This window comes from Nesoenas mayeri, assembly GCF_963082525.1.
Source record: "Nesoenas mayeri genome assembly, chromosome: 11".
NCBI classification, from domain to species: domain Eukaryota; kingdom Metazoa; phylum Chordata; class Aves; order Columbiformes; family Columbidae; genus Nesoenas; species Nesoenas mayeri.
This window is the reverse complement of record NC_137563.1, coordinates 14,829,905-14,847,618: the sequence shown is the minus strand read 5'-3', so window position 1 is coordinate 14,847,618 and position 17,714 is coordinate 14,829,905. Positions and strand designations below refer to the sequence as shown.

At 38.2% G+C, this 17,714-nt stretch overlaps 1 protein-coding gene across 1 annotated transcript in view; it reads right to left on the bottom strand.

Annotated features, from left to right (window-relative positions):
- Positions 1-4,765: 4,765 nt before the first annotated feature.
- Positions 4,766-17,714, bottom strand: part of LOC308044696 (neuronal acetylcholine receptor subunit alpha-7) — a gene marked incomplete at both ends in the record, with an annotated part of 34,082 nt that continues 21,133 nt past the window's right edge. The window contains 7 exons of the mRNA XM_080351556.1: positions 4,766-5,284; positions 7,369-7,478; positions 8,120-8,206; positions 9,523-9,717; positions 10,106-10,273; positions 11,444-11,523; positions 16,723-16,832. Coding sequence (XP_080207682.1) covers positions 4,766-5,284; positions 7,369-7,478; positions 8,120-8,206; positions 9,523-9,717; positions 10,106-10,273; positions 11,444-11,523; positions 16,723-16,832 — 1,269 coding nt within the window. The remainder of the gene's footprint in view (positions 5,285-7,368; positions 7,479-8,119; positions 8,207-9,522; positions 9,718-10,105; positions 10,274-11,443; positions 11,524-16,722; positions 16,833-17,714) is intronic.

Genomic DNA, 17,714 nt, shown 5'->3' with positions numbered 1-17,714 from the left:
TGTTTGATTACCAGGTTAGATTTGCTGCAACATGCAGGCTCTGTTCATAGCCTTTTAAGATTTACTGGTATTTTAATATCATGAGGTTAGGCTAAGAAATAATTTTGTTGAAGAGAAAATATATTCTGATTGTCCTTATAGGATTAAAATCGGGTGGCTGATACTACTACTCTCTATGGCCACAGGACTCAGTGCTCGGATGGATGTTGCCACCCACAGGGCAGTGACGCTGGGTCTGTTCATGTGTAAACTCCTACACCAAAGCAGCTTTCAGTCTGATGTTAACCAGCCAGCTGCCTCAGAGTGGTAGCAGACAGCAGCCGGATGTTAATCCCCATTCTCAGGTGCTTCAGAGCTGTATGTGTGATAGCAGGTTTATACGCAGTGCCAGGAAATGGCCTGGTGTGTGCTGAGCTGAGCCTGTCTGACCATGCCAGAGTCTGGCACTAAGTCTGAGGTGCTGTGTGCTGCTTGTCAGCACTCTGGAAGAGGGGGTGGGTGTGGTGGCTTTGGAGGAGTGGGCACCCATCAGCATGGCCTCACTGGAACAGCTGACGTTGTGACCCTGGCAGCTCTTAGCCAAAGACAGGTTGGATTCAGGAACAACGGCATGCTGTATGACTTGGGGTGTTGACCAAACTATTCTCCATCAGCTGTTCCTTACAAGCTTTTGGAAGTAATAAGAGAATAAAGTCTTGCGTTCAGCAACCCTTGATTTTCACTACTGGCAGATGCTCAGCAGGATGTTGTAGGGAGAGAAGGCTTTTCAGGAAGCTGTTTCAGCGTGTGGGCAGCACAACTCCTCTGTCTGCAAAATCTACTGACATGGTTTTTTTCCTCCATTTGGGGGATATTCTGCTGATTAGATGCATTTTCAGCAGTAGTCAACAAACACTTGCAGCTGGCAAAACCAACAGTTTATTCAGCTGGAATGCTTTTATTTTTTCTCTCTTGTTTCTGTCTTCTGTGCTAAACTTCAAGAAGTAAATTAATATTGTCACTGAGGCCAGTCCAAAACTTGTATGGTATTCCCATCCTACTCGGTTAACTTTGATCGTTTATGTAAGACTGAAGTAATATATGTTTGGTGTGGGACTGGTATACTAGGAGGATATTAATGTATTTTTAATTATCAAAGACCTTTGCCATCCTGGATCCAAATATCCAAAGACTTTTTTTTTTTTCTTTTATGGCTATTTATGTTTTCTACCACGTGAATTTATTTCCATCTTAGCAAAATGAGAAAGAATCAAAACTCTCTTGATCTAAATATTTTATTTGTACTGGACTGAAAAGGTATTGAATTACTTATACAACAATTGGTACCTGACAGATGTAACATCTATTTCTAATGCCCTTTATGCAATGTTTCTTGATGTAAAAAATAGTATCACAAAAGGAAGGAAAATCTGGGACTTTGGTTTACCTTCTTCTCCTGTTAGAGAAGGTGAAAAGTTGAATTGTCACAGGTGAGCTCAGATTAAATCCTGCAGCTAGTGAGAGTGCAAAGAGAATTTAAAGAAACCTTCAAAAAGTCTTAAATAGTATTATCAATTCCTATATAAAATAATTTAATATTTTAAATACTGTTTAAATAATTTATCTTTATTTAAATGTCATATTTGGAACTTTTTTGGAATTAACACTTAAATAAAATCTGTTAAATATTAAAAAATCTTTTAAATATTTAATACAATTCAATATAAAAACAGAAAATTAATATACATTGTTCACACATAGTATTGTACCTGACAGCTGAGCTCTAGAGTGAGCTTTTGAATTTGTCAGACAAGTCATAGCTTAGTTGTGGTGAACCACTTGCTTATCCTCTCTCTGGACTCGTAAGATGATAACAAACCCTTACCACCAATATTATATACACATACTGTATACAGTAATTAATTTTCATCTCTGTGCTCAGAGCTGTAAATAAGTATTTTTCTCAGCATTTAGATCAAAATATTGTTTAGTGGATACACACATATATTTAAGACACACACAATTTGACAAGAAACATAGCAAATTTACTCAGCTCAGTTACAGGAAAATTTAACTTATATGCAAAATAATGTAACTGAGAGGCTGTCACTGTTGCTTTTAAAATTTATAATAATCTTGTTACCAAATGTTTACAGGTTGTGTTAACAGTGGGAAAATTAGGATTCACTTGTCCCCTTGGTGCCTTTTCATTAATCCTGCCCAGGATAAAGGCAGTAGCGTAGGCGTGGTGCTGGTGTCTCACAGCTGGTATTCACTGACAGTATTACAAGCTCTGTGCTAGGCTTTGGCAGGACTCCTCTAAAGGCCAAATACCAGTCTCCAGTTTTTAAGCATAGGTGTGTCTGTCACTGATATCGAAGTTTACTGTCAAATTGTGAATTGCTTTTTCCATCCTTCTGTAGAGAACTCTGTATTTAGCAAGATGATTTCTACAGATACTGTAAATGGATTCAGGTGGAAAGAGGGGGACTCTCATGCTTTCTATGTTACATGCATCTTGTACTGTGATTGCAATAGTTGTGTCCCCTTGCACAAGGCGGTCCCCAGAGTCTTCGTGTCTTCTTGAAAAATTCTTCTCCAACAGGACCCCAAAGACTAAATGGAACATTCTATGTAGCTACTTAAGGATACTTGCAGAAGGAAAAAATACCAATGCAAATCAACATTTGCATCAGGAAGCCTAGTCTAGAAACAATACTCAGAAGAGCAATACATGCCACATGATATGTGTAGTTATTCACAAATGAACAAAACTCACATTTCCAATTTTGGACTCATGGTTTCCTATTCATATACAATCTACGAACTAGAAACTATTTGCAGGAATTATTGCATGACTAATTCTTTATAATTATTCCTGAAAGTATAGCTTCTTCACAGATCATTTGAGGCACAGTTTCAAGATGAGCTTTCAAGAAGGATCAGAATGCTTTGCTCCTATCTTTGCTGTGCGAGATTCTGAATGAACCTTGAGGAAGACAGAATTCACAAACTGTGAGAAATACCCTGCCTTCCTTTCACTCCTCCTGCCCTTTTCCTGGGCATGAAGGTGCTCGACCAAGGTGTTCGCTCAGGTGATGGACTGTACCTGTGGTGACTCTGGGCTTGGTTTACATTAAACTTGATTCTCCTGCTTTCAGGGGAGCAGACTCTGCAAAGGAAATAGTTACCTAGGGAGAATGAGCATTTCAGTCACTTTATTTTAGCCCATCTTAAGAGAGAAACTGAGGCCTTGGGTTTATTTCATAGTAAAAACATGGTACAACAACAGGCCTCCATTTGTGTCTCTGAGGACCTCAGCCAAAAATCTGGGATTCTGTAGGATAAAGCAAGCAGTCAGTGCTAAAAGTAATGCTCCCTCACATCTTTTCCCACTTACATCACTGGTCAGGAATACTGTGTGTCAGCAACAGGCTGATTCTCAGCTGTTTGTAGACACAGAGTTTCTGGTATTCTCAGCTAAGCCCTTTTCATTGAGATATCGAAGTCACGTGAAAACTAAGCAGATTTTGATGGGAGAATTTCAGAATCAGAAAAAATGAAGTTGTGAACTATTAGGCTTGTCTTTGCAAATGTCTGTGTAGACAAGATAATTTGTATTTAAGTCTTAACCTTTCCTTGGACATATATGCAGTGTGTATATATCAATATATATTTATACAGTTCATAGTTTATATCAAACCAAAGAAAGCTTTATTATTCATTAGTGCTCTCCAGATGATAAACTGAGCAGAGAAGGTGAAGTTTTCTTGTAGAAACATGTTATGGTGACTCAACAGAAGGAGGTCTATAGAGAACTAAGCATACAACATTTGATTTTTAAATTAAAATCTTAATCTCAGGATTTATTGGCTTCTTTTCTGCTTTAGATTGTTCATTTATGCTTATGCTTGTAAAAGACACTGAGTTACTTTTTCCACACTGGAATCTGGTTAACAGTAAAGAGACGAGTGTGTGTAATTTTTTTGATAGTTAAAAGGTCATGAGTTGAAAGAATGTCTTTCTGGGGAGAAGGAAGAAGTAGTAAACCCTGCAAAAATTACTGTGAAGCCTGTTTAAGGATTCAAACCAAACTTCTAGGTCAAATCCAGAAAGATATAAAAGGACAAGTTATGTGATGTATCACCTTAATTTTCAGGTTTCTGGTGTCTCAGACAAATTCAGAATGCTGTAAAGGCCGTGTGCTCTATGTAAAATGCATGGTGGAAGTTTATGGGTCTGACTGTGTATGAGTGAGCTGGACAGCTGCATACCATAACTCAAGAAAAAGCAGTAACTGAAAACCAACCTCTTTCTCCCTTTTCTCTCTGCTGTTTGAGCTTCCATCTACTGGATTTAATCCTCTCCTAAATGTGTTTACAGTCACTCTTTCAAATAGTTAAGATGGACCACCTTCTATCGTTTATAACAAAGTCTGAAGAAGTGACATTCCTGGCATTGCGTACCTGTTACTCTGTAACAGGCAGTTCAAAAAATGTGTAAGAGACAGTGGTGCGATACTGTGTCATTCTGAAGGGGCTCACAGCCGCTTTCCATCTCCTGCGGAAGAGAGCACAGAGGGGCTGCGCACGGGCAGCCTGGGGGAATCCTTGGCATCCCCTCTGAAATGGTGCTGCTTTTCCGAAAGGAACTCGGGACCAGAGAGGGGGACAAAAGAAAGTGGACAATGAGAGGCAGCATACTCGTTAAAAACAAGCAGTCAAACAAAACCCACACTCTTATTTGCTACATATCAAATTTCAGAGAATCAGATTGTAGTTAGGAGTTAGGCAAAATCTTTAGACACAGCCTCTACAAAGTTTGGTGCTGACATTAAAATACCAATTGTACAAATGATTGTGAAGACTGAAAAAGCCATCAAGCAGAGCCGATCCACTACAGAAGCTGCGAACTTCCATTCATTGCAAATTGCTTCCACTTCATCCTGGTCTCTGAACCGGTTTGCAATGTACCTGACCTCTTCCAAAATTTTTGCCAAATCTGGGTCACCTTCAGAGGGGTGCCCACTGTGCAGCAGGTTTTCTTCATCTGTTGGTGAGCACGTCATCCTCCCACAGATCACTCCTGAATCAGTGGTAGGTGTACAGTGGACCCCTTCCAGCCCCCTAAACCCAATGTACAGCATATTCCCATTACTGGATTGCTGTCCACTCACAGTGTTCATCTCCATGCTGGACAGGCTGCATCGACGCTGTTTATGTTGACAGGCAGGACGCACTTTATCTTCCCCTGGTCTTTTCATCCTCAGAAACCAAGCACACCAGTTGAGAAGGATGATTCTTGTCTGAAAGAAAATTTTTGAGAATAAGCACATCTTGACACAGCCACCGTCTTTCGTATTGGTATTTTTGCAGCCTGGGTGACTGTCTGGTCCATGGTCTCTGCTTAGCCTGCACAGGAGTTCTGGAAAATGGTGCCAGAGTTTTCCAGCTGATTAATTTGCCAATCACTGAGGCTGCTTTCTTATTCTAGCAGTGCTGTTGATCACTATTGGGAGTCCCCCCTTATCTGATGGGAGTCTCCACAGTGTTGATTCTTCCTTGCACTTGAACTGCAATATGGCAGCCTTGTCCATCTTTACTAGAAACCATGAATTAAAAAGCAAAACAAAACACAAAACCCCACAAACACTTACTGAAGAAGAATTACTTTATAATAGTCTTATTATAAAGAATTACAATTCTTTGCCTTATATTTGTGCTCTAGTATTAAATTTACATGACATTACTGTTTGGAGGGGGCTGCTAAAACAGATGCCATACTGGACAGGACTGAACCACCAAGCTCTATAATGTTTGAGCTCTGTTTTCACATTGCTTTCATGACAGTTGATTGCAGAGTTTAGAAAACAGATCTGGATATAGCATGGAGAAAAGATGGAAAAATGATTTTGATTTTTTAAAAATATTTTGCAAATTTAATCAGTGTATACCATTTTATTGTTTTCCACGTTGCCTTAATCCAGCCTTACAGAAAGTGCAGACAAAACAGAGACTGTTCCAGTTCAGATTCAAGCTTCTGTAATTTATTTGTCAGATTTTAAGAGCTCATTCCAGAGTTTCTTTTCCAGAGAACTAATTAAATATTATTGTCTCATATAATGTGAAAATCTTACACTATAATTAATATTAGATTTGGTCCATTTATTCTGACTGTGGATTGCTACTCGGAGTAGATATTCTATCCAAGCAAACATCCCAACCAGAGACAGATCTTGCCCTGTTACTCTATTTACATTCTGAGGCTTTACCAAGAAGGATAATACTCCATTAACTGAGGGCCCAATCCAAAATCCGCCACTATCCAAATAATGTTTCATGGACTTCAGCTTCTCAACACTAAAGCTCACTCCTCCACCTCAAGTACACTGTTTCCTGAGGATGTCCGGCTGAGTACTAAACATTGGTCCCCTTCAGGTCATCAAACACATGTCTAAAGATATATCTTTTATTCATTGAAATTTATTTTAAAGTCACTAACCCAGAATAGGCCAGGGAATATCTTATTATCTCTTGACTGCAGGGCACTGCTGTATGTACATTCTTTTTGCCTAATCAGGATAATAATAACTCATTGTTCTGGAGAGAAGAAAAAAAGGGAGAAAGGTCTTTCCATCTTCAGTAATGCCTGATGCTGCCGTGAGCTGGGTGAAGTCAGGAAGAGTGGCCAGTTAGCTGATAATACTCATCGATATTTTGTAATCCAATATCAGTGTAATGTTCTCTGTAAAAATAACCACTCACAGAAGTATAGAATAAAGAAAGTTGTATGTGCTTAGGAAAAGACTTAAATTTTTCTTCACACTTTACAAATGTTTTTGACAAGAAGTGTAAAGACGAGGATTTTCAGAGCAAGTTTCTTTTCCACTTTAGCAGCCATTTTTAACAAGTGTTTGTTAGACTCCTGATGTGTCTGTATGCGCAGCAGCTAAATACATAGCAGTTGCACAGCTGAACCTTGAGGCTACTGTATTTCATGCATTTATAATCTCCATCAGCACCTTATTCTTTCCTTCTACTTCTTTCAATTCTGACATCTGCGGCTTATTAAAATATCACCTTCACTTATATATTTAGGTTTTAGCAAAATCCTGAGGTACTTCTAGCTGTTGTGAAGGAGATTCTGAATATAGAAGCAAGTTGAGGCATATTCATTCTCTCTCTTGCACATAGATGCTCTCTGGGTATCAAACCACATGAAAGGTATCTGGCCATCTCATTTCTGGTGAAACTACTTTTCAAAACAAAACCTTTAGGAAGGATTTTTATGTTTTTAACAGTAAAAAGTAGATATGAGTCACTAGCTACTCTACCACATCCTTGAACCGGACGTTTATGCAATGGATAGTGATTGAAAATCAAACCTTACCCATTTAGGCATTTTCCCCCCATCTGGATCATGATGATGATATTGTAGAACAATAACAGTGACAACAACAGAAAGACCAACGATAATCATAGTGCTGGCAAAATACTGAGCTGCAAAATAAACAGATAATTACAGCAATATACTTTGGTTGATACAGCTTTGTAGCTCTAAGAGGTATTCATATACATGCATACATGGTGCTAAGTTCTTTTTCCAGTGTAGTGATACATGTGCTGCTTTAGGTATTTGTGAAACATTTCTCAAAAGCAGACAGAGCAGCAGTCACTTGAGAGGAGACCAGTCTTTAGTAATTGTCTTCGTGGAACTGAGCACCTGCCTTTTCTAAGCAACCTTGAAAACAATTGTTCTCCTAATTTTCTTTTACCAGTATTGTGGGGACTGGCTAGTACTTCTTTTGAGAAGTTTATCTTTGTTTGAGCAGTTACAGTGGGAAGATTTAATCATGTTTAGCTTTGTATTCCTAATGTCTGGTCAGTTGTGTCAAAACTATGGCTAGCTGACTCCTTTATGCTTTCCCAAAATACACATATGTTCTCTGTTTAGTTCAGAGCAGCAAGCATGAAAGTTGTATAGGGAATCAACCTATCAGAGCTTCTCATCAATTGGCAACATTTTTCTAATTCAGTTGCAGTAGGCCATTGTAAAGGTAGCAATTTGCCTTACTGCTGGTAAAGTCACTGCCCCTCATTTGACAGAAGATAAAAGTGAATAAAAGCTGTAGTTAGCTTACCGATTAAGGGCACAGAATCAGATGTTGCTGGCATAATTTCAGCCACAAGCAACATGAAGACAGTGAGAGACAATAAGACTGTTATACCTGAAAGATAAACATGAAGTATGAAATTAGATCAGCAGGTTGTGATTACAAGGCAGTAAGAAGCAGAAAATGAACCTGAAGGAAGGCTCTTTGCAAGATACATTCCCACAGTTACCCTTGCACCAGCAAATTGGTAGTGCTCCTGTCCTTTCTTGTATTACCTCAAGTTCAGGGTAGCAGTGCTGCCAAACTAGTACCAATGCTTGCACAGACATATATATTTTTAGGCCCTTGTAGCTGTTCAGCTTTTATCACCATCTGCTAATTAGCTGAGGTAATTCAAAGTAATTCTTGCTGCTTGTTTGCTTTAGAAACATGGTGTGATTTTGAGTATTTGAACGTATGACACTTGATTAATTGACATGGAAGCTACAGGTGGTGTAATGCATAATATTCCTGAAAAACAGATTTGCTCTCCTGGACAGACTTTGATATCTTCTGATATTAGCTGTTGGGTCCTGCACGTGCCTATGCCCAAGCTGTCTTTACAGTTGATTTTTGGAGTTTGACTTCTGCTGCTCAGTGACAAGTTCCCATCTTTCTGGAACAGAACTCACTCAGGACTGGTCTCAAACAATAAGTCATTGTAAGGTGGAAAAGGATTTAGGGACAAAGAATCTTAAAATATGAAGAGGGACTTCTTGATTAGAGAGGCTATTACTCAATTAAAGGATGTTCTAGAGAAATGTCAGTTCTGTTTCTACCTTCTAACAGCTATTTTCACTTAGTAGAAGCCAGTGTATCTAAAGTTTTGTATGAGGCAAAATGTTTCATTACATATTTAACCTCCATCTTAAGGACCAAGTACTTAAAGTCATCAGATTTGTTTCATGATCCAATGCTGTAGTTAAAATTTGCTATAAAAATTAGAATAGTAGCAGTTAGAATCAATATTTCTGAGAAGGCGCCTTAGGCTCTTAATACAACTTAATACACTATTAAAAAGAAATATTAAGAAGAATTCCATGTTAAAGTGTTCAAATGCACATTTGTAAATTTAAGCTTTACTCAGTGAACATGGGATTTTTCATCAGCAGATAAACATCAAAAAATGAAGCCCTGCTTCCTAAGGAAGACAGTCAGGAATTGTGGTGCTTCTCCTCAGTTGGCTGGAATTTCTCCATTTCACAACTTCAGCATAGCCTAGGAAGGCTTAAACATCACATGGCTTCAGCATCAAACAGTAAAAATAGCTCATGAGCCACAAAAGGGCACACAAGCTATTCCTCTTTGCCTACTAAGACTGTTCAAAAAACTTTAAAAAGGATGACTTCCTTTGGTTCAGTCATACTTAAAATATCCTATTACAGATTTACCTAGTGAGATCTTTTCTCCTGAGTCTGCAGGAAGCAGAAAAACTAACAAAGCAAGTGCTGATATCAGTACACACGGAATAAGAAGATTGAGTCCATAATAGAGAGTCCTACGTCGCATAGTTACTGTGAATGTTACATCTGGGTAAGGTTCTTTACAACATTCATAAAAACTCTCAGTTCTCTTCCCAGGAACTCCTGTGGAGGAGGGAAAAGGAAGAAAAGCATAAATTAATGTGAATAAACTATGTTACGTAGTGATTATTTTTAAAAAGGATAAATGTAGCTTCCTAAGTTTTACTATAGGCAAAACAACTTCTTTAAGCTTAAATCCCAATTAAGTCATTTTTGTCAGATAATAAAGGAAAATCAGATAAAAGATACTTAGTGAATTCAAGCAGCAATTTTGTGACCTACTTTTTCTGTTGATTTTCACCTGACATCTGTTCTCAGACTTTCAAATGTCACTAGCTAGGTCATTTATTAATTTAATTTCTGTCTTCACTTCCCAATCATTATTCCATCCATTTCAGCGGTGGGGACAAGGTTACAAGTTCACAGTGTAAATAAGAAATCAAGATCTTACCTACTAAATCCCACTCTCCATTTGAAATATAGCCAGATATATCTGCTTCTTGCATTTGTAAGTCCAAGGACCAGCCTCCGTAAGTCCAGGATCCAAACTTGAGGTTACACTTCTGAACGTCAAATGGAAACCAGCGCACATCTATGTAGCACGAGCTTTTAAATATGCCTAGGTTGGATTTTAAATACCACTTAATTTAAATGCTTGTTCCACATAATTTTACATACATTTTGTCACCAGACCTTGTTCTACATTGTGCCCTTGTTTTTTATTTGTAAAGCATATTTAATCTCGTTTGTGTCTTGACTTGTAAATAGCAAAAGTCAGGCACAGAAAAGGGAAAGAACTGCACTATTAAGGTACTGATGTTATAAACTATTTTTGAACTACATTTCAATTTTGTCACATACTGGGAGAATATTTAGAGGAGAGCTCAGATTTTCTAGATGCTATATTTCAGAAAAAGATGAAGCAGAATATGCAGTCCATTTCTTCTGTTTCTTTTACTGGATAAAATAAGAAATCTCGAAAGATTATTGTCTATCTTTTACATTATCTTGATTTATTCAGGAAAGCTAGCTTCTTATTTTTCACTTGTTGAGTCAGGCCCTGTCATTTAGCAGCTTTCAGAATTGAACTGAAAACTCCCCATCAAATGGAACATCTTAAATCAAAAGAACAGGCAGACCCTTGAAATCCTCTGGGGATCTTAGATGGAAAAACCTCATTTGTCTGGAAGGCACTTGGCTCTGTTGCTGTAGTTTCTAAAATTCAGATTCTAGGAATAGTTAATTCTAAGAATTATGCTAATTGAATTTGGGACCAGAAACAGTATTTCACTGCTATACATCCGGAGAGTCAGTGATGTATTCCTGCTATCACATGAATGTCAAACACAGACTACTTTCCTTTCAGACTAAAAATTACTTTGATGAAGCATCCAGTGAATCATTTCCAATAGAAGATACATTCAAGATGTTACTAAGAATCTTACTATAAAGTTCATATATTAGTAGAAGAAACAGCCAAATTAATGATTTTTTTTTATTAAATATTGCCATGGCTTTCATAAACAAGCTCTTTTTTATATTAAGAGTTTTTATTTTTATCTTCTTTTATACTTCCACACTTCTGAAATAGTGCATTACAGAAGAATTTACATAATTGCAATAAAAAATTTATCACAGTGGTTTTCTAACAGAAGTGTTAACCATGTAATTCATGATGCATCTAGGCTTATATCAGTAAGATAATAGCTAGTTAAATTTAAAAAAATCAGACAATTGATGTCAAATTGAAGTCTGAGTTATCAAAATTTATGGCATGCAAACAGCCTACCTGGTGGCAGATACTGGCAATGTCCTGAAGAATTGACTAAAACATTAGTGTGAAATGTTGCATCAAATCTTTCATCAGCACTAGAATAGGGAAGAAACAAAATGGGTTATATGCTCTTTGGCTAAGAATATGTGAGACAAATCTGCGCTTCAGAAAAGGATTATTTCTCCCCCAGAACTTGACAGCTTTTCTCCTGTCACCAGTTCTCTGTGACCTCAGAGTAACTGGCCTGATACTGTTGGGTTTGTTCCTGGAGAGCAGCGGTGAGGGTGAGCCACCTGGCTCTCGCTGCTCACCTGTCCCACTGCGGTCCTTACACTGCTGTGGTTCCATTTATTCCCATTTGCAAAGTAAGCACTTTTCACAAACTTCTCAAGCAACCGTACAGGGAAATCTGTTCTCTTGCTGTTAACCACATTAACAGCAGCTAAGGAATACTGAGATGGATACTCCAGTGCTCATCCTACCTATCTGCATGGCTGAATGTTATTACTATAATACATGTCATACGTAAGACTGTTTAATGCAGCTCCAGCCTTCATTATCTACTTCAGAACCACAAACGGATTTCAGCAAAAAAAAGAAACCCTACTAGAGGTGCCAGTGTAGTGGTGCTAGCCGTTCATAATGTTACTTGGAGAGTGCTTCAAATCATGAACTGACAGCTAGTGCCAAGGAATATCTCAACTACATATCTGACACTATGAACCAGGAATTTACTAGGCATTAACATGTTAAGAACTTCTTGATGGGAAACAACCTATTTTCAAACATTTAGATGATGAAATAAAGACTCTTTCCTATGAAAAGTTTAGTAAATTTGCTGACTTAAATCACTCTAAGATGTTCAGATTACTTAGCTTTGCTATGGATATACACTCATATAGCATTGTGCTCTATTTTACAGTTCTTGTTTACTACTGCAGGATTTTGTGATAAGGTATCTCAGATTCTGATCTATACCTCCTTTCAATTTCGGGGCCTAGGTATTCAAGAAATTGTCATAGCTATTTAAGTTGGTGTCTAGATTAAATTGCACAGAATGTACTGGCAAGGTAGTAGCAGTACATGATCTGTGCATCTCAAAATTAATTCAGGAACTCCCGAGTTGGGGTCACGTCCGATGGCTGTTGGCCCTGACTGTAGACACAGGCTCCTTTCTTGGGTTTCCGTTTGTGAAGGGATCAGCAGAATGAGATACAGGCTGCTGCACTTTGTTGTGTTGTTTGTAGTTTCCCAACAGTCACCTTGTGGGGATGGGTTAGTGCACAAGGCAAATCCAGTGCCAGCTGCCCTGGGGCAGGACAAAGGAGGTCGCATGAGCCTCAGGGTCTGGCTTCTTGCTGCAGTCTGTGCTTTCTGCGTTGTCTCTAGGACGGTTTGAGCATGAAAAGTCTCTGATATCTCTGCCTATTAGTGGTTTAGCATTTCATAATTTTCTAAAAGCCTTCTAAAAAATCATCAGAAAAATAAGGTAAGAATCTGAGATGGAGAGAAAGAGAACTATTTGAAATTCTGGCAGAAAATGAAGTATACTAATGGTATATTTTTCCAGTAGGAAAACCTGTACTGAAATATTTCCTTTTAAAAGAGGACTTTAAGATTTGATCTATTCTGATGCAAATTTTGTATCTCACAAGCTAAAATGAAGCAATCTTTATTTTAATGATCATTACTTTGCATTTTATTTTCATCTTATGTATTGTAAGAAATTACATTTAAATAATATCTGGAGTGGTCTGTGAAATACGCAGACAAGAAAAAACTAAATCCAAGTAATTACTTTCCCACCTGCAGTTGCACTTTCCTGCGGTGAGCAGAAGGCTCACAGAGTTGAAAATCTTTGCAACTATTTAATTTGAACTCTGAAGACAAGCAGAAAAGCCTAAATAGTGTGTATATCGCACGAAGGGATTGTAGCACTTTGAGGGGAGCAGGCAGCTGAGCTGAGGCAGTGGAGCTGCCAGAGCCAGCTCTGCTAGAGCTGCCCAGCTCACAGCTGCACCCTCTGCACTCAGGGGGCAGCTTCTCCTCCAGCTGGAGCACTAATTGTTCTCCCCCCTCATCCTGGCTGCCTGTTTTCATGACATTTGTAAGAAACTGATACTGCTAAGATCTCTACTGATTGCACTGCTAAGTTTGGCAGAAACTGATTTAGAGGATATCGGGGAAAGAAGCAGCAAGATCATACACAAGCACATATATCCACACAGGTGTGCACACACACAGAGGCATAAGTCTCATTTCCTTGGAAAAACAGACTTAAAGTCCTGCAACAGGTTTCTATATTAGACATAGACAAGTAATGCCTTTGACTTGAAATCAGTAAGGGCTACATGGTGAAACTCAAGTAGTCAAATCTAGGATGTAAAAATATCCATGTCACACAAATTACTTGTACAGGATAAATTAATGACTAGAAGTAAAATTCTTAGCCTCCTAGGCTAGTTTCTGTCTGTTCTCTTCCCCACGAGCAGAGGGCAGTTCAGCATCGAGGCTGCTTCTAAGACATTGCTACTCTTCCTGGTAACTGGCAAAAATAAGTTTCAAAAGGACATGAGTGACCAAGGAACCTAGGTTTCTTTGCCATGTGATTTTGCCTTTAAGAAAACACATTATTGAAAGAATATCAAGAGGTACATAGAATCAAATATCAAATGATTTTTCTGAAAAAGGAGCATGTGTTTTTCTACAGTGTACTGCTTATTGTTTTTGAAATCCACCAAGTAGCTATGCCTTTGCTTGATGAGACTCTGTGCTCAAATGTAATGATAGAAAACCATTTCTGCTACATTTCTCCTTCAGGATATAACCACTCAAAAGCATATACTGACTGCAGTACATTGAGATGACAAAGCTGTACATAGCAGATATAATCCCACTGGGACCAATCTGGAGAATATCAGGTTTATGAAACTGGAAAAATGAAACTGCTAAATGAGACATAACTACCAGAATTGTTGTTATTCCATAAAGTACTGGACATAATATAGGTGTTTGGAAAATAATACCACCAGAAATGAGGACTTTTAGTAACAAAGTGGAAGAGAGCTACACATGACACTAACTCAATCCTAGAATTGGTACATAGGCCAAGATTTTCTTCCCTTGAAAAACTACAGATAAACTGGCCCCGCTCTCTTCACAATAGACTGGTTCTAAAACTTAATACAGCTGCCACTAGTTTCTCTGTACAAGGCTGCAGCAAGATGCATAAAGGCTCATGACATAGTGAAACATGCATTCATTAAAATGAAAAATGAATTCATTAATTTATTTGTAATTGCAGATGCACGTTGCTAATGAAGTGTATAGAAATTGAAAGCATCTATCTCAAAATAAGATGACGGTATAAGAGAACACCATAACATTCCCAATCCAATTTCTTTCAGGACTAAGAATTTATTTTAAATAGCTTTGCCCTCTGACTAAACTCTGATTAAGATTTTTAATTAAATATGTGTTTGAAATATAAACACTGTAGCATAATTACTTTATGATTGTGCCATAGTTACAATCACAAGATTAAAAAACCTGTATTAACAGAAGGCTAGTGTTTTTGTTTTTTTCAGGTTATTAAGTTACCCTTCTCATTCTATAATGCGCTTCACCTACAGTTAGCATGTATGTATTAATATTACTAATTTATAAATAAAAATACCCTTTTATTTTGGGTATACTTGCTTAAATCAAGCATAAATCCTAAGACACACTGAAAGTGTCTCTCAGGTATGTGATGTATGCGAGCAAGAATCTTGTCATAATTTATTCTTTTGGAAAGCTCTGAGCCGCTGTTGTAGACTACCAATTTCATGACATACACAGCGTGTTATTCAGCAGAAAACCAGAAAGGAGTGTGTGATTTGTTGGATTATCCCAAGAATGCTGCTGTTTACGGAATCAAGTTAGCTAGGAATAAATGCTCAAGAGAACAAATTTGCATTGAAAAATACATTCAGCAAGGTTACTGTTGCAAAAAACTTGTCCAGGTTGGATGCTGCTCCATTTTGTGTACAGAGCTTTTGAAAGGTTTTTTAGGCTGGTGTGTGGACAACTGAAGAGCTAATTGCTATGCTTAAACCTGAACAAGAAGTAATCTTGACAGGCAGCTACCATAAGTATGGTGAACTCCAGTGGAGATCACCTCGAATCATTTAGTGTTAATTGTACCTCTGAGAGGAGCACTGCAGCATGCTGAGCCAAGCAGGAACGCAGGCCCTGGGGAGAGGCACTAAGGAGCTGACAAGTGCTGTCACTGCCTGCTGTTACCACGTCATGACAATTCAACAACACCTGTGACAGTGACATTGATCACAGAAGTGATCATCAAGTGGCAAAAGGGAGCATAACTGCAGCTGACACATTGGGTACAGCTCTTCTCTAGGGCTTGTTGCAACAAAAAGCAGCTCCTGTGGGGAAGGGGAATCAGGTCGATAAACACAGCAGGGATGTTTTCTTACTAGTCATATGGCAGAGAAGCAGAGGGAAAAAAGCCTTCAGGAAGACAAAAGGTTCATGTGATCTGCATGAACAAAAAAATAACAACATACCCTGGCTACCACAAAAGAGCCAGTTCAAGATGGACAAAGCAGATATGAGGCCTTTCCAGTACATGGTGAATAGCACACAGGCCCACAGCTGCAGAAAAAGGCAGGTTGTTAAAGAGCAGACAGCTCTCAGCATTTCATCTTTTTAAACTAAATTCCACAATAGGAACTACCATATAATAGTGCAGCCAAAGACTCTTCAATGTCAGTCAAAGGTTCTGCAGTGGATTGATGGCAACCTGTCTGTCCCAGAAATAAGTCCAGCTCAGAACAGGTAGTCTGAAGATGAGAGCTGCAAATATTCTAGCTGCTTTTGTAGCAGGAAGACAGAGTGACACCAAAACTGGATATGGGAAAATGCAAACATGCTCACTGGCATTTACCTGTCCTGCCTCTTGTGAAACCCAAGCTAAAACTAGGCAAGCAGTCAAAAGTCAGATTTGAATTCACCAGTAAACATTTAGACCAAACAAGTAATTTACAAGGAAATCATTGCTACCTGTGCCATTAAACAGGGGTAGAAAAGTTTCATTTTTTAATCATCTCACAAAACCTAACTGGAATTGGTGGTAGGGAGGATGTTGTTTATATGAAGTATTTGTAAATATGACTTTCTGTTGTGTAACAGGAGACTAGTAATTTTCCAGTATTCTAAAAACCTAGAAAGCTTTAGAAAAGTATTTTAAAGCCTTCCCTCCTTTCTCCCAAGAAAAAAAAAAAAGGTGTGTCTACCTGTTATAGAGAAGAATATCTGGCTTCCAAATCAGTCCATCAGGAAAACGGACATTCTTCACTCCTGGGTATTCAGACACGTTCCATTGTAGATAATGATCTATCCAGTACTAAGAAATACAGAAAGTTGGGTCATCTCATGCACTGATTTACTGTAGTTCTCTAGGGACTGGATAGCCTGAAACAATAGGTGTTCTCTTGTTAGAGAGACACTATTTAGCTTCAGGCAGTGAAATGTTTAGAAGGGGTGAATTAGGCCACCTAGAGCTCAATGAAAAGCTTAAAAATCTCATTTTCAGTTCACACAGCAGTGCACATAACAGCCTTTAAAAGAAGATTTGAGGTGCTTGTGTTTTATTGTTCATGCCGTCTCAGGTGCCAGTTTGGGATAGAACAGATTTTCTTTCACAATTCATACATTAACTTCAATTATGTTTATCTTCATAGGCAACTTTGTTTTCTGTTGTTGGAAATTCTCAGGTTGTAATAATTTGACATGAGGTGGAGCAGCCAACAGTCTCCACTGACAGGGAAAATAGCTGTTCTTCCATATTTATCTTGTTCCTTTTTTACTATGAATTTGTAGCACCTTGTCACTTGGACAATTGATCTGAGTTTTGCATTGTTTTTTCCTTTTGCTTTACAGATAATAGTTTTCTACAGAAATCCTCAATCAGAATATCTGATTGGCTCTATTCATAGATTTTTCTTTTCCCTGTCTGCTCCATTCATGGTTCTCTAATTAAACTATGTGTATTTCTCATGCTCATCTCTACACAGCTTCTATAAGCCTCTCATCTCTTTTTTTGAGAAATTTTACATCAATTTTTACAGTAAATTTAAGTCTGTATTAGAGATAATGTTAAGCAGATTCTGTGGCTGCTCTGTTTAGCCATGTGTACAAAGTGCTTCCCATCCAGCTGGACACGAGCTGCCTCCTTTTGACTTGAGAGCTACAATCTCCACTGCAGATGAAGTACATTTGATGTGGA